Source organism: Drosophila simulans, unplaced genomic scaffold (assembly GCF_016746395.2).
Source record: "Drosophila simulans strain w501 unplaced genomic scaffold, Prin_Dsim_3.1 Segkk6_quiver_pilon, whole genome shotgun sequence".
Taxonomy (NCBI): domain Eukaryota; kingdom Metazoa; phylum Arthropoda; class Insecta; order Diptera; family Drosophilidae; genus Drosophila; species Drosophila simulans.
The window spans coordinates 461,008-488,346 of NW_025416867.1; the positions used below are offsets into that span (position 1 = coordinate 461,008).

At 38.8% G+C, this 27,339-nt stretch overlaps 1 protein-coding gene across 6 annotated transcripts in view; it reads right to left on the minus strand.

Annotated features, from left to right (window-relative positions):
- LOC27208787 (unconventional myosin-VIIa) overlaps nt 1-27,339 on the minus strand; it is a 530,661-nt gene that overhangs the window by 412,596 nt on the left and 90,726 nt on the right. For 4 of the 6 annotated variants that reach the window (XM_039298279.2, XM_039298282.2, XM_044923849.1 and 1 more), the window contains one exon: nt 8,859-9,093. The exons of 1 other annotated variant lie outside the window; for it this stretch is intronic. In XM_039298279.2, the coding sequence (XP_039154213.1) occupies nt 8,859-8,874 (16 nt within the window). In that variant the 5' untranslated portion in view covers nt 8,875-9,093. Of the gene's footprint in view, nt 1-4,694; nt 5,438-8,858; nt 9,094-27,339 lie in introns of those variants that run through there. One more of the 6 variants, XM_039298280.2, reaches the window with a different exon arrangement.

A 27,339-nucleotide genomic window follows, 5' to 3' on the forward strand; every position in this document is an offset into this window, starting at 1 on the left:
CAAACTACTTATTTTTGAAAAATAACATTAAAAAAAAGTACGACTCTAGTCAAAATTCTGCTATGAGGGACTCGACGGAAGGTTTTGGTTTCGCACGTCCCCGGAAAAGGCAGAGGGGGACTACTATAGACCAATCAGCCTTCTTTCATTCCTCGGAAAAATTCGATGATGCTGTCAAAGGCACACCAGAACAACTGCATAGAGTGGTCAATTAGATAAGAGGCGATGAAAAGAAGAGAGTACGCGATCACCACATTCTTGGATATCCAGCAAGAATTCGATAGAGTGGGACACCCTGGGCTCCTGCGCAAAGTCCAGAAGCTCCTCACACCACAGCTGTTTTAAAAAGATTAAAGTTTCTTGGAAGGACGCCCACTTTGCGTGACGACCGATGGATTCACGTCTTTTCTAAAATTAATTGGGGCCGCCGTTCCTCAAGAAAGTTTCTGCGGCACTGCGAATTGCAGGTCCCCGGACAAGAACACGAAGAAGACTCAAACGTCACCACCCTCAATATCTGCAAGACTGGGTTTTGACTTAACATGTATAAAGAAAGTTCTCATTGATGCTATTGATGCATTCAGAAAAATGTATCATTAGATTAAGCTGCCTAGATGGTTGTAGTACACTTTTCCGAGGCTTGGTTGGTTTGTGGGCGTGGCATAAAGTTTTTTATATGAAGTTGATAGTTCTTACTTGGTTAGCCGGCTTAACTTCTCTATTCGAAGCAGATTCACAAAAAAATACATAGCCCTTATTATAGCCGTTACTAGTAGAGTAAACGAGTATACTAGAATCTTTTATGGCCATTTTTTTAAGAATTTAAAGATAAGTCAACTAATATTATTAATAAGTTAGTTTTAGAAAACAACCAAAATAATTCATCAGTGTATACAAGTTAACACAATCACAAAACACCCGAAATATAGTCGTAAGCCTCAAGTGCTTTTCCCCTCTATAGATCGAGCTTTACCTATAAGAAACTGTAACTTGTTAAGCTTTAGAGATAAGAACTCTTGCTATACTTAAGTTAGTCGATTTTGGAAGATTAGAAGCGTCGGTCATCGCCACGTACTTACTATTCGTCTCATTAAGTGCAGACCGCGCAAGCCCTATTGTAATTAATAAACTTACGCTAATAAATATATGGAAAATCTACTAAAATGATAATTTACACAAGCCGTGGCAACTACAATAAAGAATGATATTCATCGCTTACTCTCTGATAGATAGAGCAAGGCATAACATTTCAACTGTTCAAAAATTATTATTATTAATTAAATTGCCCAGCAAGAAGGTCTTTATGAACCCCCAATTTCCAAAAGTTCGATATTATTCCAAAGCCATATACCAACTCTCTTAACTCATATACTAATCAAAAATCAAAAATTCCTTCATAAATCCCAAGCAGATCCAAAGACAACCAGACCCCTTACAAAGAATCATTTCCGTCCAGACAACAGCTATTCGATCAAAACAGATTATCCTTGTATAATGAATTTAGAACAGGCTTAAAAAGCGACCGGCAAAACGAAACCCGAAATTATTATCCCCTTAGAAACCAGGAGTGCCGACTAAGAGTATTAAAGAAGGCAGCGGGCAAACACGTATGTAGACACATAAAAGAAGTCACCATCAACACGAGTTAGATTACAATAACAGATTACAACAGACATCGAGACAGATGAACAGTTCCACGATTATCAATAAAGTATAAACAAAACGAGACGTCTACAAATCAGGAAGTTCACCAAGCCGAAAATGTTCCACACTAGTACATAGACCCATATCTATTGATATCCCAGAAAATTGATTAAATTTCGAGTTCGCATTCACACTAGCTGAGTAATGGGTCATGATAGTCTGGAATGTCGACTATAGCATTCTCTCTTGTTTTTAATTAAATCTATTTGCGTCGGAGTCATTCAATGCCGTTTGATGCCGTTAAAGTACAATACGATTACATTGTTTAAAAATTATTTATGCATATTTTAACTCTACAATGAGTTTAGGTGGGTTGCCAGGCTGTCTGCGTATCTGATCAACAATCAGACTTATCCGGAGATCCCATAGGATCCTGGGACCACATTCTGCCAAGTAAATTAAAATCATCTAGAACTACCCTAGAAGCACCTTTTGGAGACTGGAAATTCAGAAGACGGAGTAATATAGGAGCACATAATATAAAAAGAAAATGACAGCTTCTAATGTCGTCTTTTAGCTATCAAAGAGAACGGTCGTGTTTTTTTTTTGCGCCCCGATCTTTATTTTGTGTTTGTCAAACCAGCCGTGGTTTTTAATAATCTTCTTTAATTATCATATATTTTAAATATAATTATTAAAGATCCGTTCGCTTCGCGAGTGATTCTTTTGTGATTTCTTCAGTAGTTTAAACAAATATACAAAGTATTTTGCATTTTTACTCTACCTTTTTGTGCGTTTTTCGCAGTGCTGTTTGGTGTTGTTTTTTTGCATGCACATAAACTGCACTTTTCGCTCTCACTCTGTCTCTCTCTTTCGCACACACCCAAAATCTAAATTTCTCAGCGTGCACACAGCTCTCGTGCGGTTCTTGAAAGTTTTTATCTTGTGTTTTCGTGCACAGTGGTCTGATCTCAGATAAACATGGAAACCGTAAATGTTGTCTGCTTTTATAAAAATTGTTGCCAGGTTATAAAACCTGAGCAGCCAAAAATGACTTGTTGTCCATGTGATAGAATGGTGCATACTAAGTGCGCTGGTTTTAATAGCCGAACAAGTGATGAACTAGCAAAGGGTAAAAATCTAAATTACTGTTGTGATGGTTGCCTTGTGGTTGCGAACGAGATGAAATCGTTTATGCGCCAAACTAAAGGTGGCTTGAAAGAACTGATCAACAGTTTTGGCGTAGCTAGAGTTAGTTTTCGTCGAGCCGACGATCTTCTTTCCGCGCTGAATTCACAGTTTAATGGCCTTAAGTTATTAGATGAATCTCCAAAGCACAAAAAAGCCGCTGGTGGTAGGCTGCCTAAGGCCCCGCAACCACGGGCAAAAAAAAGATTCAGATTCAATCCTTGTGATTGCTAAACATTCCGAATTGACTGCACTGGTTTCTCAACCAGTGATTCCACCTGTCTCGATTAGTTGAAGGGAACACTGAGTCCGGACTACCGGCACAAGTTGGCAATTCAGAAATACAATCTGCAGGGCCAAAACCCCACGCGGTGGTTCCACTAAAGAAACAAATTTTCGTTTCTCGGCTTTCCCCTGATCAAACATCGTCTGATGTATTGTCTTATATACAAGACAAAACAAAAGCCGATAATATAAAAGTGGACAAATTTAACTTCTCATACGCTAGGGACATATCATCTTTCAAGATAACTCTCCCAAACGATCTTTTTTCGACCATATGTTCGGGTGATTTTTGCCCGGATAGTATGGTGGTAAAAGAGTTCGAAGCTAAAATCAAAAATAGGAAAAATTGGCCCCTGGGAATTAAAATTCACTCACGTGGCCAGACCACTGCACCATCCGCCTCTTCATCTTCAAAAAACTAACAACGAATCTTACTATCTCCTATCAAAATGTTAGAGGCTTGCGCAGCAAATTAATCAAATTGTATTGTGATAGTCTTTCATTTGCATCCCATATTATAGTGCTCACAGAGACTTGGTTAAAGCCGGTGATACTTAGCTCCGAAGTTTTCACAGGTATGTATAGGTTTGACCGTCTCTCCAGACGGGGAGGTGGAGTCTTAATTGCGGTTAGATCTACCCTCGCGTCGGAGGAGTTACTTTTGGACGATTCTCGTATCTCGGAATTCTTATGTGTAAAGCTGTCTTTTTCCGACAGATCAGTTTATATTATGTGCTCGTATATTACGCCATCTTCTGAATTCCCAGAATATCAGAATCATCTGTCCGCTATCCAGTCCATCTTGAATAAACTGTCTGACAGGGACCAATTGGTAGTTCTAGGTGATTTTAATATACCTGACACAATGTGGTCCCCTGAAGAAAAATCGAATATCCTTCTCTCTTTAGCACAACATGACTTTATTGACGGCTTGCTCGACTTATCGTAGTCGCAAGTTAATTATATTCGAAACTCTCTTGGTCGATTGTTGGATCTATGTTTTGTAACAGGTCCTGAATGTGTGTTTCTGTCTAGGGTAGCACCTCTTACTCAACCTGAAGATCCATATCATCCTACTTTCGAGGTAAATTCAGAGAAGTCAACAAAGTGAATACCCTGTTTTCGCAAGGCAAATTTTCAGAGGCTAAACAATTTTATAGCTGGCTTTAATTGGTCCGATCTTTACTCCTGCAACATAATGGCGGATGCGATTAATATGTTTTATAGAGCAATTTTTTTTTTATTTTTATTAATATTTATTAAGTGAAGAATCCGTACATCATAATATTGTATCTTAACATCACAGTGTGGAGAAATATTCTTATGAATTACCAAACACTATAAAAATAAAATAAGTAAAGTAGGAACATAAATGAAGAGTTTTTAACTGTTGCCCAATTGTCTTGCCGAAGCCTTGCCGTTTGAGTCGTCTCAGAGGTCGAGCGGGGATAAGACGTCTTGCAAGAAGACTGCTATGGCTCAGTAGTCTGTCACTATATCGACTTGTATGTCTCCCAATTTGTGTCTCAACTGTGTGAATATTGAGGTCTTTATGGAGTGTAGAGTTACGTACATACCAGGGACAGTTGGTTATTTGTCGTAATGCGTGATTTTGCATCAGCTGGATACGATTATAATTCGATTTGGCTGCAATTCCCCAAATCTGGATACCGTATAACCATATCGGTACGATACAGTGCGCATACACAGCTCTTTTGCACCTCATCGAAAGAGTGCTCCTTCTTTTCCTGAGCCATCTCAGCTGTTGTGATCTGTGACCACATTTCTTTACTGTCTTTTTGAGATGCGGCCCAAAGGTGAGCCGTTTATCCAGGGTGATACCTAGATATGTTGCTTGCAGGGTCAAGGTAACTCCTTCTAGCCGAATTGGAGCGGTGTTCGGGATAAGCGTTTTTAATGTGAAGCACGGATTTGTTGTTTTCAGGGGGTTTATTTTTAGGTTCCACCGTTTACACCAGGCTGCCAGAGCATTAATATATTCTTGTAGTCCGTTAGCTGCCACTCTGCTGTCCCTAGAGTTATATACAACTGCGATGTCATCTGCATAGGTTGCAATAAGAGTCCTGTTCGGTGCTGCCATGTGTTCGAAATTCGGGCAAGGGATATCAGCAGTGTACAAGGAATATAGTAGCGGTCCGAGAACACTACCTGTGGGACTCCAGCTCTCATTGGGTATGTAGAGGAATAGCTATTTCTCACCGTGATTTTAAATTGTCGTTCTTCCAGATATGAATTTAAAATACAGAAGTAGGGCGCAGGTAGAGGGGTCTTTATCTTGAATAATAATCCAACATGCCATACTTTGTCGAAGGCTTGTTGCATATCTATAAAGTCAGCGTTGGAGTACTAGCAGTCGTCAAAAGCCTGTAATATGTGTTTCACCAGTCTGTGGACCTGTTCAATAGTTCCGTGTCCCTTTCGAAATCCAAATTGATGATCCGGCAAGATATTGCCTTGTCTTATAATGTCGTTTATTCGATTGGCAATAAGTCTCTCCCATAATTTAGAAAGGGAGGGTAAGCGGCTTATAGGCCGATACGACTCAGGATCATCTTCAGGCTTTCCAGGCTTGTGGATCATCAAAATAGCAGCCATTTTCCACTGTCTTGGGAACACTTGGATCCTTAAAATATCATTAAAGATTAGTGCTATATATATTATCGCTTTTATAGGTAAAACCTTTAGCGTGGCATGACAAATCCTGTCAATTCCTGGAGCTTTATGTTTCGGCAGTAATTTAATTATTTCAAGGATTTCTTCTATCCTTATTGGCTTAATAGGCCAAGACATCTGCAATGGCATTTGTAGGTACTGGTGAGTCTCTCTTATTTGTTCTGTAGTGCGAAGTCGTAAGGAGTGAAGCGATCCTCTAGGTGGAAGCCGAATGCATTAGCCTGTTCCACTTCAGTTTTTGCAAATTCCCCACCTGGACAGCGTACGGGTACCCATCGAAGTGGTTGTCGTTTAAGCGCTTTTGTGCACTTCCACAGCAAATAGTTTGCATCAACGGTGTAGTCCATGGAGGATAATTTTTGCTCAAAGAAATCACTTCTGAGTTCCCTTAAGATGACTTTGAGTTGCTTTGCTGCTCGGTTCCACAAGATTCTGTCCCATGGATCCTGAGTTCGAATTGCTCTTCTTCGAAGGCGTCTCTTAGTTCTGATAAGTTCTCTGGCCTCTCTTGTTAGTACAATACCATAACTTCTGGGGCGTATCTCGGGCTCAGACGGCGTAGAAGCAGAAGCAGCTCTATATATATTTTGCGTTAGACTGTCTACTGCGTTCTCGATGTCTTCCTTAGAGCTCAGAACCGTATTTAATTGGAGAGAGTTTTCCAGATGTTGTCTAAAAACAAGGAGATCAGTTCGGCTGTTTATTAACCGAGAGCATGGTCTAAAATAGGCACCTTCTGTTTGTAGAGTAGCAACAAGGGCTACATGATCAGAGTCTAGATCCCAATTTTCGCAAATACTAGTTCTGTCTAAGTTTATCCCATGGTAAACAGCAAAATCAATGCAGGTAGGTCTGTGACTGGGCACATGTGGGTATCTAGTTGGTGAACCTGTTGCACGTATATAAGCACCTCTGGCTGAAATGGATTCTGCTAGTTCTCGACCTCTGGGTGAATTGTACGTATCACCCCATAGCCAATGTCGGGCGTTCCAGTCCTCACCAACAAAATACCTTTGTCCACAAGAGACAAGTATGTCACTGAAGTGCCTTTCCTCAATTCTATTTGTTGGTGGACAGTAAATCGCGCTAAATTCCATATCTCCCAGCCCGGTGGAGACCTTGACTGCAGACATCTGAATAGTTCTCGTTTCAATAACTCTTTGCGGGAAATGACGAAGAGAGCTTCTCACCAGTACTGCTGCCCCTCCCATTCCGTGATTATGGCTTGAAGGTTTGTATACGGGATAAAAGCTATACCCATATATCTTAACTTTGTTCCCTCTGTTGAGTCTGATCTCGTTAAGGAGAAGAATGTCAATGCAGTTGTTGTGTGCGAAGAGCTCGACTTCTCTGGCTTTACCTGAAATACCATTTACATTTCAAAAAAGAATCTTCAGAGGGTTCATTGCGATGGTAAAGCGTTACTATGGAGTTGGGGAGCCGATGTATCCCCAGTCCGTTGCTTCAGCATATTGGCCATTTCAAAAACCATTTTTTCCAGCCGTTCGAGTCGTTGACTATTCAGCTTGTTTTGTTGTTGTTGCTCCTGTTGCTGCTGCTGTAGCCACGATAGGAATTGCTGCTGTTTTTGCTGTTGCTGCCACTTCATAAATTGTTCCTGTTGCTGTGCCAATATTGACTGAACGTCAAGCGGGTGTTGCTGCTTAATATTAGTTCCCTTTAATTGTACATTATGTAGACGAGACTGGGCTGTTGTATTGCCATTTCTTGCAATATCTGCGTAGCACAAGCTCCCAGTATGATCTTTGGGAGTGCTAGCTATTGCATGCTGCTGTTTTTGCTGGGGTTGTTGCTGGTTTGTTGCACTTTTATCTAACCTGGCTTGCTTAGGTTGTTGCTTCTTTACAGTGCCCATTGATCGTCAAAGATACTCCTGGTAAAACTGGCAACCCTTGTAACTTGCCGTGTGATTTCCTCCACAGTGTATACAGATAGGCTGTTGATCATTGGGAAGTACGCATAGCTTGGTTAAGTGATTTTCACCACATCGAGCACAGTTGGGATGACGACGACAGTATTTAGCTGTGTGGACGAATTCCTGACAACGTATGCATTGAGAAATTTCAGATGATTTATGCATTCTTTCTATCCGTACTTCCTGTCGGCATATTGTGTTAATATCGTATATGTCATTAATTTGTACACAGGTCTTTATATTAATGAAGAATATATTAAGTTTTTCTTCTCTATTTGTCCTGGATCTTGGGTTATGTACTTGTAGAACATCAAAGCCATATGTTTTCAAGTTGTCGATAATTTGTGGGTTAGGGTGCTATGGGGGAGTCCCTTAACCACTATTCTGTGAGGCTTCTCTTCCTTCATTTGATACGTATGGAATTCAATTCCCGAATTATCCAAAAGATTAACAATGGCTCTATAAGTATCAGCGTCTTTGGGTAATATTCTCACTGCTTCCCCTTGATTGACCTTAACTGTTAAATTATCTATGCTAGTGACCTCCGTAATGAGCTCAAAGAGATCATTAAGGTTGGTAAGGGTCAGTACTATTTGCGGTGGTTTTGATTGTTTATAAGAATTCTGCTTATCAGTATACTGTTGTGGGTTATTGGATGTCACATTTGGTACACAGTCATCATTAGGAATATTCGGAGCAGCCGATGCACACGAGGTGGATGCGGCATCATGACAAACTTGTGGAGTTTCTATGCCATCACTGGTTTCGTCCAATTCCATGTCTAGCATGGCAAACCTATTGTTTGAGTTTGAATTACTATTTGTGGCTGGATATGGCTCCAGCTTCGCGTCTCTGACAGCTCGTTTAGAGCTATGGTTGGGTATTAAATTGGTCTTCCTCTCTTTCGTCAGAAGTTTTTGCGCATCAGACTATCTAGTAGCAGCTTTTTCTCTGGAGCTCGGCCTACTGATTGCTGCAGTTGTAGTAGATGTAGTTTTGCAAGTAGCACTTGTAAATGTTATCGTCGTAGTTATTGTGCTTAGGTTAACAGATTCAGTGCATGAAAAGCGTTGATTCAATAACTCCATCCTGATATCCAGCGGAGACTTACCAGCTACTTGCCGCATTTCTTCACAATCAATCGGCTTTTCTAAGCTGAGAGTTAGAAGTTTCGTTGTTCGTATCCATTTTACAGTTACTAATCCGGTCTATTTATTTTTTTCTAATAAGTACGTTGCTTGTTGCCTCCCTTGTGCGGCTGCCACGTGGTGAGGGGCCCAATGGGCAGAGAATTCAAATTTATCGCACTTTATCCACCGTTCTTTGTTGATGTTCACATGCCGACTCTGCAAGGAAGAGGCCAAATTTTAGAATGCGTGCTGTTTTGCACAGCTACGAATGCAAGTTTGCGAATTAAATTTAAAGTGAAATTCACGGACAAAAAACTATAAACAACCGCTGATGTCTATAGCGCAAGTAAATCATTTCTTGACTCTTGTGTTCCGATGTACTATCCGTCAATCTCTAAACCTCCTTGGTTTAATAATGAGTTGACACACCTAAGAAATGTAAAGTCCAGACTCCATATAAAATTTAAAAATACCGGTTTTCAGTACATCCTTTGTAAATATTTAAGCGCTCGGTTAAACTTTTCCGCTTAATGCTCAGTGCTACAAAAATTATTTAAACCGTTGTAAGTTCCAGTTTGCACAGGATCCGTAACAGTTTTATAATTTCGTTATCACTAAGCGAAAAACAAGTTCTTACCCTTCCTCGCTATTTTTTGAAAACACTACGGTTACATCGGATCAGGCAATAGCCGATCTATTCGCCAAGTTTTTTCAATCAACATATTCAACTTTACCTCATTCCGAACAGCCATACTCTTATGCGGTATCTAAGTCGAATCTAATATTTTGCCCCAATATAAACGAAAGCTCACTGCTTAACGATCTTCAGCGTGTTAAACCGGTCTATTCGCCAGGTCCTGATGGAATCCCTGGCTGTGTGCTCAGATTCTGTGAGGAAGCCTTGTGCAAGCCTCTACTGAAACTGTTTACATTATCTCTGGAATCTTCACAGTTTCCTCATATATGGAAGGAGTCCTTTGTGATTCCTCTTCATAAAAATGGTAGCAAACTGGATGCAAGCAATTACAGAGGAATCTCTAAATTGTCGGCTATCCCAAACCTTTTTGAAAATGTTATCACTCCTCATTTGGAGCACATTTGTAGATCAATCATATCACCGTGTCAGCACGGTTTTATGAAACGCAGATCAACAACGACTAACCTCTTGGAGCTAACTTCTTTCGTAATACAGATATTATCTACACTGAATTTAGTAAAGCATTTGACTCTGTTAATCATTACTTTCTAATAAGAAAACTTGATCTTATAGGTTTCCCTGTTGATCTTCTAAATTGGATTTCAAGTTATCTGAATGGCAGGACAGAACAAGTCCTCTTTAAAAATTCGTTATCTTCTATTCTACGAGTCACATCCGGTGTCCCACAAGGGAACCATCTTGGTCCGCTTCCTTTTACCTTATTCATTAACGACCTCCCCTTAATAATAAAACATTCGCGTGTACTTATGTACGCAGACGATGTTAAATTATGCCTCCAGTACAAGGCCACTTCGTGCCATTTGGACTTATGTACAATCCGATCTAGACCGATTTCAAATATGGTGCCGTGATAACGTATTAGACTTAAATGGCTCCAAGTGTAAAGTTATGACCTTTTGTCGTGCCAACCCAATACGAACGACTTACGCTCTAAATGGTGCTCTTTGGACAGAATAACACGAGTTGATGATCTTGGTGTTCTTCTGGACCCAAAACTAAAACCATCTGAACATATTTCGTCTATTGTCAATAAGGCCAGGGGTGTGCTTGGTTTTATAAAAAGGTGGTCTAAGGAATTTGATGATCCTTACTTGACTAAAACCTTATTTATTTCGTTAGTCCGTCCGATTCTCGAGTACGGATCACCTGTTTGGAGTCCACAATACGCAGTCCACTCGGACCGCATTGAATCGGTCCAAAAAACTTCTTACTTTTTGCCTTGCGGCGCCTAAATTGAGATGCAAACCGTATATTACCTCCTTATTCCAGTAGACTACTTTTAATTAATTTACCATCCCTAGCTAACCGTAGAACTATGGTTGGAACAGTCTTTATTTGTAAGCTTATTCGTGGGGATGTTGAGAGTCCCGACTTGATTAGTCGGCTTAACTTCTCGGTTCCAAGTAGATTCACTAGAAACTATATAACCCTTATCTTAAATCATTGTAGATCTAATTATGAGTTGCATGACCCTTACAGAGTTTTATGTTCTGACTATAATAGACTTTATCCTATTATCTGTAATCTTGACTCTCTGTCGCTCTTGAAGCAATCGATTTTTTCTTTTCTATTACATAATTAGATCCGACTAACACTAATATTTAAAAGAGTTATTTTACATTATATTCATTTCCTCGTTCCTGTTCCATTTTTTATATCGGGTCGATATCTTCTCGCGAATCGATCCGTACGATACACGGCAGCGTCCCTCGGTCGGTTGGGCGGGAGGTGTGGCCGTGGGACCCGTGCGAAAAACAAAAAATATAAAAAAAATATGCACTTTTCAAAAAGTAACTTCTCTCACGTGATACATAGATGTAAACCCAACCGCAATTAAGACTCCATCCCAGTCTGAAAGGACTCTACGGCTTTAACAAAGTCTCGTAGACAAAATTAAATTAGATGCAAAGGAAATGCTATCAGAATATAGTTTAGTTAGCTTGCTTCGCAAGCCTCTTGCACTTTGATAGGAGATAGTAAGACTAGATGTTAGAAAATTGGTTTCCTTAGTGGAATCACCGTTATTGTATTGTAGATTGTATATCTGAAGGCCAACTTGTGCCGGTTGTCCGGAATCAATATTCACTTGGGGTGGTAAACTAAACTTTAGCCATCAGCTGTGGATTCCTGTTGATAACTGCGGGGCGTTCATCTTAGGCAAGCTACCACCAGCGGATTTGTTGAGATCATCGGCTCGACGAAAACTATCTCTAGCTACGGCAAATCTGTCGATCAGTCCTTTCCAGCAACCTTTAGTTTGGAGCATAGACGATTACATGTCGGTCTTAACTCTTAGGCAAGCATCACAACAGTATTTTAGATTTGGGACTTTTGCTGTGCAATGACTTAATCGGCCGCTAAACCAGCGCACTTAGTGTGCACCATTTTATCACATCGCCAACAAGTCATTTATGGCTGCTCAGGTTTTATAACCGGGCGAAATTTTTTTTTTTAGCAGACAACATAAGTATCCGTATTATTTGAATTCGGTGTGTACAAATAAAGACAACTTTTACTTCGACCACTATTGAATAATAAAGAGCACAATAGATAGATCATAGATCGAAACTCCGGCGACTCGACGTTAACTTCTTATTATCACGCTATTTGAGTATCTAGGGTCTTCCTAATTCTACATTTGGATCTACAACCTGCAATCCCGCGCAAAGACAGTTGCGTGGGAAACCATAACTCCCGTATAAGCGCCAGGCCTACCATTCACGGACAGCTGCGCGGGACCTTTCAGTGATTACATAATTGGCGCCCAACCAAACAGAATCCACGACACAAAAAAAATATAAGTGGAGAAGATAATTTTTTTTTTTTTTTTTTTTTTATTTTCGCACGGGTCCCACGGCCACACCTCCCGCCCAACCGACCGAGGGGCGCTGCCGTGTATCGTACGGCTCGATTCGCGAGAAGATATAGACGCGATATAAAAAATAGAATAGGAACGAGGAAATTAATAACTATGTTAAATATTAGTGTTAGTAGGATCTAATTATGTAATAGAAAAGATAAAATGGATTGCTTTAATAGCGGCAGAGAGTCAAGATTACAGATAATAGGATAAAGTCTATTATAGTCAGAACATAAAACTCTGTAAGGGTCATGCAACTCATAATTAGATCTACAATGATTTAAGATAAGGGGTATATAGTTTCTAGTGACTCTACTTGGAACCGAGAAGTTAAGCCGACTAATCAAGTCGGGACTCTCAACATCCCCACGAATAAGCTTACAAATAAAGACTGTTCCAAGCATAGTTCTATGGTTAGCTAGGGATGGTAAATTAATTAAAAGTAGTCTACTGGAATAAGGAGGTAATATATGGTTTGCATCCCAATTTAGGCGCCGCAAGGCAAAAAGTAAGAAGTTTTTTTGGATCGATTCAATGCGGTCCGAGTGGACTGCGTATTGTGGACTCCAAACAGGTGATCCGTACTCGAGAATCGGACGGACTAACGAAATAAATAAGGTTTTAGTCAAGTAAGGGTCATCAAATTCCTTGGACCACCTTTTTATAAAACCAAGCACACCCCTGGCCTTATTGACAATAGACGAAATATGTTCAGATGGTTTTAGTTTTGGGTCCAGAAGAACACCAAGATCATCAACTCGTGTTATTCTGTCCAAAGAGCACCATTTAGAGCGTAAGTCGTTCGTATTGGGTTGGCACGACAAAAGGTCATAACTTTACACTTGGAGCCATTTAAGTCTAATACGTTATCACGGCACCATATTTGAAATCGGTCTAGATCGGATTGTACATAAGTCTAAATGGCAAGAAGTGTCCTTGTACTGGAGGCATAATTTAACATCGTCTGCGTACATAAGTACACGCGAATGTTTTATTACTAAGGGGTCGTTAATGAATAAGGTAAAAAGAAGCGGACCAAGATGGCTCCCTTGTGGGACACCGGATGTGACTCGGAGAATAGAAGATAACGAATTTTTAAAGAGGACTTGTTGTGTCCTGCCATTCAGATAGCTTGAAATCCAATTTAGAAGATCAACAGGGAAACCTATAAGGTCAAGTTTTTTTATTAGAAGGTAATGATTAACAGAGTCAAATGCTTTACTGAAGTCAGTGTAGATGACATCTGTTTGAAGATTATTTTTGAAACCCTGTATTACGAAAGAAGTTAGCTCCAAGAGGTTAGTGGTTGTAGATCTGCGTTTCATAAAACCGTGTTGACACGGTGATATGATTGATCTACAAAGGTGCTGCAAATGAGGAGTGATAACATTTTCGAAAAGTTTTGGGATAGCCGACAATTTAGAGATTCCTCTGTAATTGCTTGCATCCAGTTTGCTACCTTTTTTGTGAAGAGGAATCACAAAGGACTCCTTCCATATATGAGGGAATTGTGAAGATTCCAAAGATAAGGTAAACAGTTTCAGTAGAGGCTTGCACAAGGCTTCCGCACAGAATCTGAGCACACAGCCAGGGATTCCATCGGGACCTGGCGAATAGACCGGTTTAACACGCTGAAGATCGTTAAGCAGTGTGCTTTCGTTTATAGTGGGGCAAAATATTAGGTTCGACTTAGATACAGCATAAGAGTATGGCTGTTCGGAATGAGGTAAAGTTGAATATGTTGTTTGAAAAAACTTGGCGAATAGATCGGCTATTGCCTGATCCGATGTAACCGTAGTGTTTTCAAAAAATAGCGAGGAAGGGTAAGAACTTTTTTTTCGCTTAGTGCTAACGAAATTATAAAACTGTTTCGGATCCTGTGCAAACTGGAACTTACAACGGTTTAAATAATTTTTGTAGCACTGAGCATTAAGCACGGTAAAGTTTAACCGAGCGCTTAAATATTTACAAAGGATGGACTGTTTAAAAGAGTTATTTTACATTATATTCATTTCCTCGTTCCTGTTCCATTTTTTATAAGTGGAGAAGATAAACAAGTAAATTTTTACAATGAATGTGTACCAATTTGAAATGTTAGTTCATAGGCTAATCCAGAACAGCTTAGGGACGAGTTCGCGGATCAAATTAGTGCCTTTAACCAACAATTAAAATATTTGCGTGTGGAGCCGACAGAGGTAGAAACTTTCCAGAGGGTAGCCGTAAAGCTGGGAGGTATGGCAATATCCGGCCTTCTACGTCGCCTTTTAACAGCCCAACATGGGTTGGTGATGCCGACGGAAATAGAAAAAAAACGACTGGTGATCATTTTCAGGAAACTGAATGAACGAACCATCGCCCTATGACAAGTATTCCTATGATTTTATCAAACTTAGAAAACTCAAAATTTATTACAACCCTAGACTTAAAATCGGGGTACCCCCAGATTTATATGGTCGTCTATAGCTTTCAAAGCGAACGGTCGTGTTTTTTTTGCTCCCCGGTTTTTACTTTGTGTTTGTCAAACCAGCCGCGGTTTTTAAAAAATTTTCTTTAATTATCATATATATAAACATAATTTTTAATGATCCGTTCGCTTTCGCGAGTGATTCTTTTGTGATTTGTGCAGTAGTTAAAACAAATATACAAAGTAGTTTGCATTTTTCGTCTCTTTGTTTTGTTTACTCTCCCTTTTTGTGCGTCGCAGTGGTGTTTGGTGTTGTTTTTTGCATGCACATAAACTGCACTTTTCGCTCTCACTCTCTCTCTCTCTCTCCTTCGCTCTCCCACACAAAATCTAAATTTCTCAGCGTGCAGACTGCTCTCGTGCGGTTCTTTTTAACAGCTGGCTTGAAAGTTTTGGTTTTGTGTTTTCGTGCACGCACAGTGGTCTGATTTCAGTTAAATATGGAAACCGTAAATGTTGTCTGCTTTTATAAAAATTGTTGCCAGGTTATAAAACCTGAGCAGCCAAAAATGACTTGTTGGCTATGTGATAGAATGGTGCATACTAAGTGCGCTGGTTTTAATGGCCGTACAAGTGATGACCTAGCAAAGGGTAAAAATCTAAATTACTGTTGTGATGCTTGCCTTGTGGTTGCGAACGAGATGAAATCGTTTATGCGCCAAACTAAAGGTGGCTTGAAAGAACTGATCAACAGTTTTGGCGTAGCTAGAGATAGTTTTCGTCGAGCCGATGATCTTCTTTCCGCGCTTAATTCACAGTTTAATGGCCTTAAGCTATTAGATGAATCTCCAAAGCGCAAAAAAGCCGCTGGTGGTAGGCTGCCTAGGGCCCCGCAACCACGGGCAAATGATCAACAGGACTCCACAACTGATCAGCTGTCAATCGCAGCAAATCCACATATGCTGCTAAGATCGGCAGCTAAAAAAGATTCGGAGCAATCCGATCAATCAGCTGTGGATGGACCCCACCCTATGATTGCTAAAAATTCCGAATTGTCCGCATTGGTTTCTCAACCAGTGATTCCACCTGTCTCGATTAGTTTACCACCACAAGGGAACATTGAGTCCGGACTACCGGCACAAGTTGGCGCTTCAGAAATACAATCTGCAGCGCCAAAACCCCTCGCGGTGGTTCCACTAAAGAAACAAATTTTTGTTTCTCGGCTTGCCCCTGATCAAACATCGTCGGATGTATTGTCTTATATACAAGACAAAACAAAAGCCGATAATATAAAAGTGGAAAAATTTAACTTCTCTTATGCTAGGGACATATCATCTTTCAAGATAACTGTCCCAAACGAGCTCTTTTCGACCATATGTTCGGGTGATTTTTGGCCGGATAGTATGGTGGTAAAAGAGTTTGAAGCTAAGATCAAAAATAAGAAAAAGGTGCCCGTGGGAATTAAACTTCCCTCACGTGGCCAGACCACTGCACCATCCGCCTCTTCATCTTCTTCCTCTTCAAAAAACTAACTACAAAACTTACTATCTCCTATCAAAATGTTAGAGGCTTGCGTAGCAAATTAATCAAATTGTATTGTGATAGTCTTTCATTTGCATCCCATATTATAGTGCTCACAGAGACTTGGTTAAAGCCGGTGATACTTAGCTCCGAAGTTTTCACAGGTATGTATAGGTTTGACCGTCTCTCCAGACGGGGAGGTGGAGTCTTAATTGCGGTTAGATCTACCCTCTCGTTGGAGGAGTTACTTTTGGACGATTCTCGTAACTCGGAATTCTTATGTGTAAAGCTGTCTTTTTCCGACAGATCAGTTTATATTATGTGCTCGTATATTACGCCATCTTCTGAATTCCCAGAATATCAGAATCATCTGTCCGCTATCCAGTCCATCTTGAATAAACTGTCTGACAGGGACCAATTGGTAGTTCTAGGTGATTTTAATATACCTGGCACAATGTGGTCCCCAGAAAAACAATCGAATATCCTTCTCCCCTTAGCACAACATGACTTTATTGACGGCTTGCTCGACTTATCCCTGTCGCAAGTTAATTATATTCCAAATTCTCTTGGTCGACTTTTGGATCTATGTTTTGTAACAAGTCCTGAAAGTGTGTTTCTGTCCAGGGTAGTACCTCTTACTCAACCTGAAGATCAATATCATCCTACTTTCGAGGTGGAAGTCGACTTAGGTACGGTATTAAAAGTAAATTCAGAGAAGTCAACAAAGCGAATTCCCTGTTTTCGCAAGGAAAATTTTCGGAGGCTAAACAATTTTATAGCTGGCTTTAATTGGTCCGATCTTTACTCCTGCAACATAATGGCGGATGCGATTAATATGTTTTATACCGCAATTAAATCATTTTTTTACTCTTGTGTTCCGATGTACTATCCGTCAATCTCTAAACCTCCTTGGTTTAATAAAGAGTTGACACACCTAAGAAATGTAAAGTCCAGACTCTATATGAAATTTAAAAATACCGGTTCTCAGTCCATCCTTTGCAAATATCTAAGCGCTCGGTTAAACTTTACCGTGCTTAATGCTCAGTGCTACAAAAATTATTTAAACCGTTGTAAGTTCCAGTTTGCACAGGATCCGAAACAGTTTTATAATTTCGTTAGCACTAAGCGAAAAACAAGTTCTTACCCTTCCTCGCTATTTTTTGAAAACACTACGGTTACATCGGATCAGGCAATAGCCGATCTATTCGCCAAGTTTTTTCAAACAACATATTCAACTTTACCTCATTCCGAACAGCCATACTCTTATGCGGTATCTAAGTCGAACCTAATATTTTGCCCCACTATAAACGAAAGCTCACTGCTTAACGATCTTCAGCGTGTTAAACCGGTCTATTCGCCAGGTCCCGATGGAATCCCTGGCTGTGTGCTCAGATTCTGTGCGGAAGCCTTGTGCAAGCCTCTACTGAAACTGTTTACCTTATCTTTGGAATCTTCACAATTCCCTCATATATGGAAGGAGTCCTTTGTGATTCCTCTTCATAAAAAAGGTAGCAAACTGGATGCAAGCAATTACAGTGGAATCTCTAAATTGTCGGCTATCCCAAAACTTTTCGAAAATGTTATCACTCCTCATTTGCAGCACCTTTGTAGATCAATATCACCGTGTCAACACGGTTTTATGAAACGCAGATCTACAACCACTAACCTCTTGGAGCTAACTTCTTTCGTAATACAGGGTTTCAAAAATAATCTTCAAACAGATGTCATCTACACTGACTTCAGTAAAGCATTTGACTCTGTTAATCATTACCTTCTAATAAAAAAACTTGACCTTATAGGTTTCCCTGTTGATCTTCTAAATTGGATTTCAAGCTATCTGAATGGCAGGACACAACAAGTCTTCTTTAAAAATTCGTTATCTTCTATTCTCCGAGTCACATCCGGTGTCCCACAAGGGAGCCATCTTGGTCCGCTTCTTTTTACCTTATTCATTAACGACCTCCCCTTAATAATAAAACATTCGCGTGTACTTATGTACGCAGACGATGTTAAATTATGCCTCCAGTACAAGGACACTTCTTGCCATTTGGACTTACAATCCGATCTAGACCGATTTCAAATATGGTGCCGTGATAACATATTAGACTTAAATAGCTCCAAGTGTAAAGTTATGACCTTTTGTCGTGCAAACCCAATACGCACGACTTACACTCTAAGTGGGTGCTCTCTGGACAGAATAACACGAGTTGATGATCTTGGTGTTCTTCTGGACCCAAAACTAAAATTTTCTGACCATATTTCGTCTATTGTCAATAAGGCCAGGGGTGTGCTTGGTTTTATAAAAAGGTGGTCCAAGGAATTTGATGACCCTTACTTGACTAAAACCTTATTTATTTCGTTAGTCCGTCCGATTCTCGAGTACGGATCACCTGTTCCACAATACGCAGTCCACTCGGACCGCATTGAATCGATCCAAAAAAACTTCTTACTTTTTGCCTTGCGGCGCCTAAATTGGGATGCAAACCATATATTACCTCCTTATTCCAGTAGACTACTTTTAATTAATTTACCATCCCTAGCTAACCGTAGAACTATGCTTGGAACAGTCTTTATTTGTAAGCTTATTCGTGGGGATGTTGAGAGTCCCGACTTGATTAGTCGGCTTAACTTCTCGGTTCCAAGTAGAGTCACTAGAAACTATATACCCCTTATCTTAAATCATTGTAGATCTAATTATGAGTTGCATGACCCTTACAGAGTTTTATGTTCTGACTATAATAGACTTTATCCTATTATCTGTAATCTTGACTCTCTGCCGCTATTAAAGCAATCCATTTTATCTTTTCTATTACATAATTGGATCCTACTAACACTAATATTTAACATAGTTATTAATTTCCTCGTTCCTATTCTATTTTTTATATCGCGTCTATATCTTCTCGCGAATCGAGCCGTACGATACACGGCAGCGCCCCTCGGTCGGTTGGGCGGGAGGTGTGGCCGTGGGACCCGTGCGAAAAAAAAAAAAAAAAAAAAAGACCGCAAAAAAACTGCCTTCTCCATAAACTTACTTAAAGGAGAGAATAGCACTGTTAATAAACACATGCAAAAAAAGGTCGTTATTGAATTTGATGAGACCCAACGCACAGTCCTAAAATGTCTGTGCCAAGCCAACATGAGTGGCACCTGAAAACAAAAAAAATTCTTAAAGGAAAGTGTTGATTTTTTGGTACCCAGGGAACACCACGGGGAGGCCATTACAATTGTAATGGGGTCCTATATTTATTAGACCTTTTTCTTCATACCCAAAAGTGCGCGCTTTTTAAAAATATCAAATTAAAAATATCAAACTGAATATAATGTGCATTTTAAATAATAAAAATGGATCATTTACATCCATCATATTAAGTCATTAAGTTAAAGCAAATACAAAGGAAATTAAACATAAATTTTCCAAAAAAAAGGCATTACATTGAGATATAAATATTTCATAAAAATAATACGTAGTAGAAAATAAAAATTTATAAAATAAATAAAATTATGAAAACTGCTTATTACAAGTCATACCTTTTTTTTTTTTGTAAATTTTATTAATTGGAATTAAACAAGCTTAGTGCTACCTATTTGGCAGCTTGACCAGGTTTTACATAAAATTTTACAGCATAGGCATACCAATACATAAATTACTTATACATTACCCTATAAATTAAGTTATTTCTAACAATATTTAATTGATTTCTTTTCCATGAACAAATAATTATAATAATCTCAATGGGAGATCATGTGGGTGGAATCTTTTTAGCCTTCTTTTTTTCGGGGGATGGAGCCTTTGAAAGTACTGCTTGCTTGATCATAGTCGTATGTCTTTGAAACGTTAGTCCTCTGTCCAAAATCACCACGAGGTATTTGTAGAAGGTCTCGTGTCGAAGTGTGGAGCCGAGCATGGATATTCCAGAGCAGTTCAAAGGCCTTTTTGTGAATGTGACGCAAGCACATTTGCTGCAATTAATGGCGATATTCCATTCCGTTGCCCACTTCTCGAAGGCCGTCACATATTCCTGTAGGCCCCTGGTTGCATCACTTATGCTTGTACTCCTGACCATTACCGCGGTGTCATCCGCGTTTTCGTCTTCAACTTCTGTACAGCGAATAAAGAGTCGGGCCTAAAACACTGCCTTGGGGCACGCCTGCAGAGATTGTACGCGTAGACGATTTGTCGCCATCGACAACCACACTGAACTGTCTGTTCGAAGAACATTCTTCTGTACTAATCCTCTTGCGTTCCATAATCCGATTTTTAAGTTTAAGACTATCATTTTTTAGAGTCATATCTGGAGGCACGAAGTGCGGACACAAGCACTCGACAATCATTGCCTTAATATTTTTTCACACGTCGCACGCTGAATACTCTAATGAAAAATATTCTACTATAAAGTCATTTTTCAAATTTATTTTGTGATATTATGATTCGGCTATTACTCTTTCTAAGCTTTATTTAAATAATAATAACGTTAAGGCAATACAAAACAAGAATTTTTCGAATTGTGCCAATTGATAAAAAATAATATAGATTTAAAGTCAACGAACTTCTAAGGTGAAGGGCATATTTTGTCAAATTTACAATGCATGTCTGCTATCACTGTATGCGTAGAAAAGAGCTGTTTGCTGTAGCGCTCTCCGCTTTTTCTCTCTCGAACAAAAACTCGAGAGACCCCTTAGCCACCTCTAGAGCCACGGCCAAAAAATCGCGTGCCAAAAAATCGTATCTTATTATTCTAGTGTCTGCTACAAACTGCTACATGAATCAAGTAATCCTGAAAGAAGCAAGCCTGCCCTCACGACGACGTTTTATAGTTTTCGGTACCAAAAACTGACGCATTATCCAATTTGACAATAAAGACTCACTCTTCGGACTGATTAAAGAAGTTCTAAACATAGATGCTGTTAACGCTATTTACTGCAACCTTCCGTCACTAGCATGTATCCAGCATGCCTTAGTGACGTCATTCCCAGCAACCAAAGTTTGGCATTGCAAAACTTCGTCAATGATATTACAGATGCTAATGAATTCGACGAGGTACAGCCATTTACTCTAAGGGCCATAGTTGACGTAAGCAGCCCGATACTACAATTTTTGAATTTTTTTCCTAATACCAAAACAATATACTGCGATAATATCGCATCCTTCAATTCGAAGACCGTAACTTCGTTATGGAAAAAACAATATGACATTCACATCGATAATGCACCCTCACACAGTAGCTCCAACGGACAAGTGGAGCGATTCCCCAGCACCCTAAAGCACCCATAGCTAGGTGCTTTAAAATTGACATAACTGTTGTCGACACCGTCGAGATCATCTTGAGTATAGTATATAGTAGAGTATGGTAAGACATTACACTCAGTCACTAATTTAAAACCAAAATATGCTTTACACTCAGCCAACGACGCTCAGAGACTAGCAATAATACTCTAATTACTAAAGACATACTAGACAAAATCGAATTTTTGACGTTGGGGAAAAGGTATATCTGAAAAACAACAAAAGAGCGTGTAGAACGACTGTTCTCATTATTTTTTTTTTTTTTTTTTTCGAGTCCCACGGCTACACCTACCAACCAACCGACCGAGGGGCGCTGCTGTGTATCGTACGGCTTGATTCCCGGGAAGATAAATGCGATATATGTATATATGCATATGTCTATCACCTTTTGAAGACGTTTTGGTTCTTTGTTTGGTATTATTCAGAGAAAATTCTACGTCTTCAATAACTGCATCCCAATGCAATCCCTTTTCAATGTCTGTTAATTTAGCTATAATAGGCCTTACTATTCTATTGACTCTTTCTAGCTGTCCATTGGCCTGGGGTGAACCTGTCGCTATCTTTATGTGTTTAATATTATACTCTTCCATACATTTTGCAAAATCTTCGGATGTAAACAAGTTATCTACTATAACTTTCGGCCTGCTATATGATCTAACATAATCCTTTAAAGCTAGAATTACTTCCTTTGTGTTCGTTGTTTTTTTTGCGTATAACCTAACATATTTAGTTTATCCATCTATTATTACAAACAGATGTTTCTTTATTCTACCGTTATCTACCGGTCCATAATGATCGATATGTATTATCTCAAACGGCACGTTTCCCTTTGGGATGCTATGCAGCATTCCTTCTTCTTTTCCCGACTTCGGTGAAAATGCCACACATCTCAAACAATTTCCCATATGCCTAACAACTTTTTCTTTCATATTCGAAAACCAATAAGTCTTAACAATAGCATCTATAACCTTATCTCTCCCTAAATGACCTAATTCATTGTGATATTTATATAAAATTTTTTCTTCCATTTCTTCTGGTACACAAAAGAACAATCTTCCACCAATTGCCTTCCTATAAAGTACACCATTTCTCATTTCAAAAATTTTATCTTCCGTTTTCTCTAACTTTTTCCTAATATCTTTCAACTTTTCATCTTTTGCTTGACAAATAATTAAATTTTCTTCAAAACTATTAGTTTCTATCACTAATATGTTCGTATTTCTGCTCAATGCATCCACATGCTGCATATGCATTCCTGCTTTATGAACTAACTCAAAATCGTACTCTAATAGTTCTAATGCCCACCTTGCAATCCTAGGATTTAATTCTACTCTATTTAACGTTAGAGTTAATGCGTTGCAATCCGTAACAATTTTAAATCTCTTTCCCTGTACATAGATTCTAAATCTTCTTAATGCATACAGGATGGCCAATGTTTCAAGTTCAAAACTATGATATTTGGCCTCATCCTTTGTTGTGGCTTTCGAGTAATAAAATATAGGGTGCCATTTCATATCCTCTTTCTATTGCAATAACACTGCACCAAAGCCTTGTGCACTTGCATCTGTATCTAACTCTATTTCATCCTTATAACAATATAACCCTAACACTGGAGCTTCCACTAACTTTTTCTTAAGTGTCTCAAAACATTCTAACTCTTTTTCTTCAAACGAAAATTCTTTATTTTTCTTCAATAAGTCATATAAAGGTTTTGCAATCGTTGAAAAACCCTTAATGAATCTTCTAAAATATGAACACAATCTTAAAAAGCTTCCGACATCATGCACCTTATCTGGTACTGGAAAATCCCTAATTGCTTCTGTTGGGTCATGCAGCCGCCAAAACTGTGCAGTAGACTAATCATATTCTTTAATATTATAAGTCAAATTAATCAGTGGTAGCAGTTGCGATGCCCATAGTGCAAACCGCTGCTCTCGCACGCATTTATCTGTACGGCGCTCATTCCTTGTTTGTTGTTGTTAGCCACCTACGTTAAGCTTGGGCGCTGCATTTCGGCTGCCTGCCCGCCAGTTGCCAATTCTTCGTGTTTCGGAAAAGACTAAACTTACGCATTCGATTATCGCTATCGTAAAATAATAACAATTCGTAAAATAAAAACTGTCGTAATAAAAACAAACTTCTTCGCTTTTTTATTATTCGCAACAGCTATTGAAAAAGCTCAATAGCTAAACAGCTTCTATTGCCTTGTCATTGGCCTGTATTCCCTTACTTGTTATTAAAAATCCTAAATATTGTACACTCGATTGCAGAAACTCACATTTATCCATTCTCAGCTCTAATTTGTTCCTCGTCAACCTGTCAAAAACTTCCCTAAGTACTTCCATATGTTCCTTAATACCTTTGCTAGCTATCATAATGTCATCCATATATATAATAACTTTATCCTGCCTTATCATACACTCGAAAATTCTATTAATAAATCTCTGAAAGACCGCCGGTGCATTTTTCAGCCCCATTGGCATCCTTAAAAATTCAAACTGTCCTAAAGGCGTCATAAAAGATGTATATTTCATTGATTCCTTATTAACAAAAACATGAAAGTAGCCATGTTTAAGATCTAACTTCGAGAATATCGTTTTATTTACTAATCTATCCAACAGATCATCAATCAATGGTAAAGGATAATTATCTTTGACCATTGTTTTGTTAAGTTTTCTGTAATCAACACATAATCTTAGGTCTCCTGTTTTCTTTTTCACTAACACTATCGGAGATGCATACTCTGAATCACTCGGTTTAATAATTCCGTTTTTTAGATACTCATCTAAGATAATCTGCAGCTTTTCTTTTTCAGTATATGCTAATCTTCTAGGAGAACAACTAAACGGTTTCGGGTCATTTAATCTTAATTGTGTTTCACACCGAATCTCCGGTTCATTCGGTCTTTCTTTATTAACATAACAGTTTTCTACCAACTCAATAAATTGACATTTCATATTATGATCCACCTGATCACTTATTTTGTAATCAATTGAGTCATCTATTACATTAATTTCAAGCATTTCCCTCTCCGCTGTGCTTATTTCACCATTGACACCTTTCTCTAATTTATTTTTAACCTTGTCACTAATCCTTTGACTTTTACCACTACCTTGACTAACACTATCGCTAACTGTTTTACTATTGTTGTACATATTTGTTTCTTCTAACATTTTATCACTTTTCTTCTTACATCGACTTTCAATTTTATCCACTGTAATCATTTTCAAGGTGTCCAGATTCAAGCATAAGTTGCATGCTTCCATAAAGTCTCTTCCCAATACTACATCATGACTCATAGACTCGTTTGCCACTATTATTAAATTAAAGTGTATTTTATTCAAATTTTTCATAATGTAACACAATATTTTCCCATATGTTTTCAAGGAACTTTTGTTTAATCCGTAAAATGAACTTAAAACTGGTACTTCAATAACATCTTTAGGTACCTTACTAATTTTTATGACCGAAATGGGGCTTCCCGTGTCTATGAGGCATGCTGTAATAAATTTTGATTTAGAATTGTTCATAAAATTAATTTCAAAATATCTTACGTAATTGTTTTCATCCCCATTCTTGTTTTTCAGGCACTTTGCTGCAAAGTGCCCCATCTCACCACAGGCATAGCATGACCCTTTTTCGCGACTTGGCTTCCTGCACTCTTTGGCCCAGTGTCCCTTCGAACTGCAATTGAATCTGCTTCATCCATTTTCGGTAGTTTCACTTCCGCAAATGCCCGCTTTATGTGCTGGATATCTTCAAAGCATTGGATACGGGCTTGGTTACGTAGCATTTGATTCGGAATACCTTCAATGAGGAGCGCCACCAATTCTTCATCATCCATTTTTATTCCATGTGCAAGCATCACCTTATCGTCTGCATAAGCAACAAAGCTTTCGCCCGCTGTCCATTTTCGTTCCTCAAATTTTCGCCTTGTTTCTAACTTCGACTTCCTTTCACCCAACATGCACGCTTCTGCTTTTATCTTACTGACGATCAACATCTTTATATACAGTTCATGTATTCCATAAACGCTGGCTATATTTTTCACCTGTAGGATCCACTTGCGTGCACATGTATCTCCCGAAAATTCATTTACTGCATCGGTTGCCTTACGCAATAATAAATCCGTATTTTGCACAGCTTGTCCCACTGTATTTCGTTTATACTCGCCAAATTCTTTGTTGCTTTTCTCACCGCTGCCATCTTCGTCGCCGTCTTCGCTGCCGCAAACTTCGTTTTCGTCGCTATTCCCGTCGCCGCTGTTTTTGTTGCGGGCGCCGTCTGCACTGTTGTTCTTGTAACTGCGTACCCCGCTTCTGTTGTCATTTTCGCCGTTACTTTTGTTGTTGCGCACAGTGCTCTTCTCATCGCCGTCTTCGTTGCTATCTCCAGCTTCGCCGTCACTTTCGTCTTCTTTATGCTCTCCGTCTTTTGCGTTATTTCTTTTTCCTTTTTGAACATTATTATTGCTGCTTCCGTAGAAATCTTCTTCCTCGCTTTTTAATAATAATTTCAATTGATTTCGCTTTTCGTTTGTTAAATTATTCAAACGCAAAATCAATTTTCTTTTTGTTCCCGTGGTCGGTTCTTTTAATTCACTCAACCACCCTTTTAACTGTGCCGTCGATGCATTGCTTATATTCATTTTTTTTTATTTTGGCTCGTGATTGGCCCACTTCTGATATTGTAGGGGTACTATAAACCCTCTTATTTAAATAAAACAGGAACGCAGGATTTAGCCTCTTCAGTTTAATCGGTACTTTGCATTTCCAGCTCTAGCATTCGACTGACTCCCTCTCCGTTAGCGATCTGCCTCTATGCTTGTTGCTACAGAGCCGATGTTGCGAAACAGAGAGAATGCCACCCGAAAGCGAACCATGACTTAATGTTTATACACTTAATGTTTATATACTATGTTGCTATACTGAACTTATGTATGCGTACCAGAGAACTGCAGCCGCCACTGGCACTCTACGTCCACCCGATAAACACTCGGTCTGTAGGCACCCCTGTGTTTTTTGACACCCTACTTGCGGCAACAGAAAATATTCGAGTGTTTTACCAACGTGGTGTTATTGTTACGAGTAAAAAAACCACCCGAGGCCTGCTGCGCAATCACCGTTTGGGTGAGTGGACGCACAGTCAACGATCGGCCGCAGGTCATTTTTTGTACGCCTAAAATTTGTATGGGTGGAAGCGCGACGTGTATAAGAAATGAAGGGCAAAAGGGAATACCCAAGAAAAATTTCGTGCTCATGTCTTTGCTCTTTGATGGAATCAATGGGTGCCACCCGTTTCGAATCATTGCCTTATTAATTTTTCACACGTCGCTAGCTGAATACTCTAATGATAAATATTCTTACATAAAGTCATTTTTGAAATGAATTTTGTCACATTATGTACATAGATTCGGCTATTAGCATTATTACTATTGCTATTATTTTTACTATAATCTATATTTAAATAATAATAACGTTAATAATATTTAGTAATATATAATATAATATATATAATATATAATAATATATAATATAATATATATATATATATATAATATAATAATTAAACTACATATATATATATATATATTAATAATATATAATATAATAAAATATAATATAATAATTAAACTACATATATATATATATATATATTAATAATATATAATATAA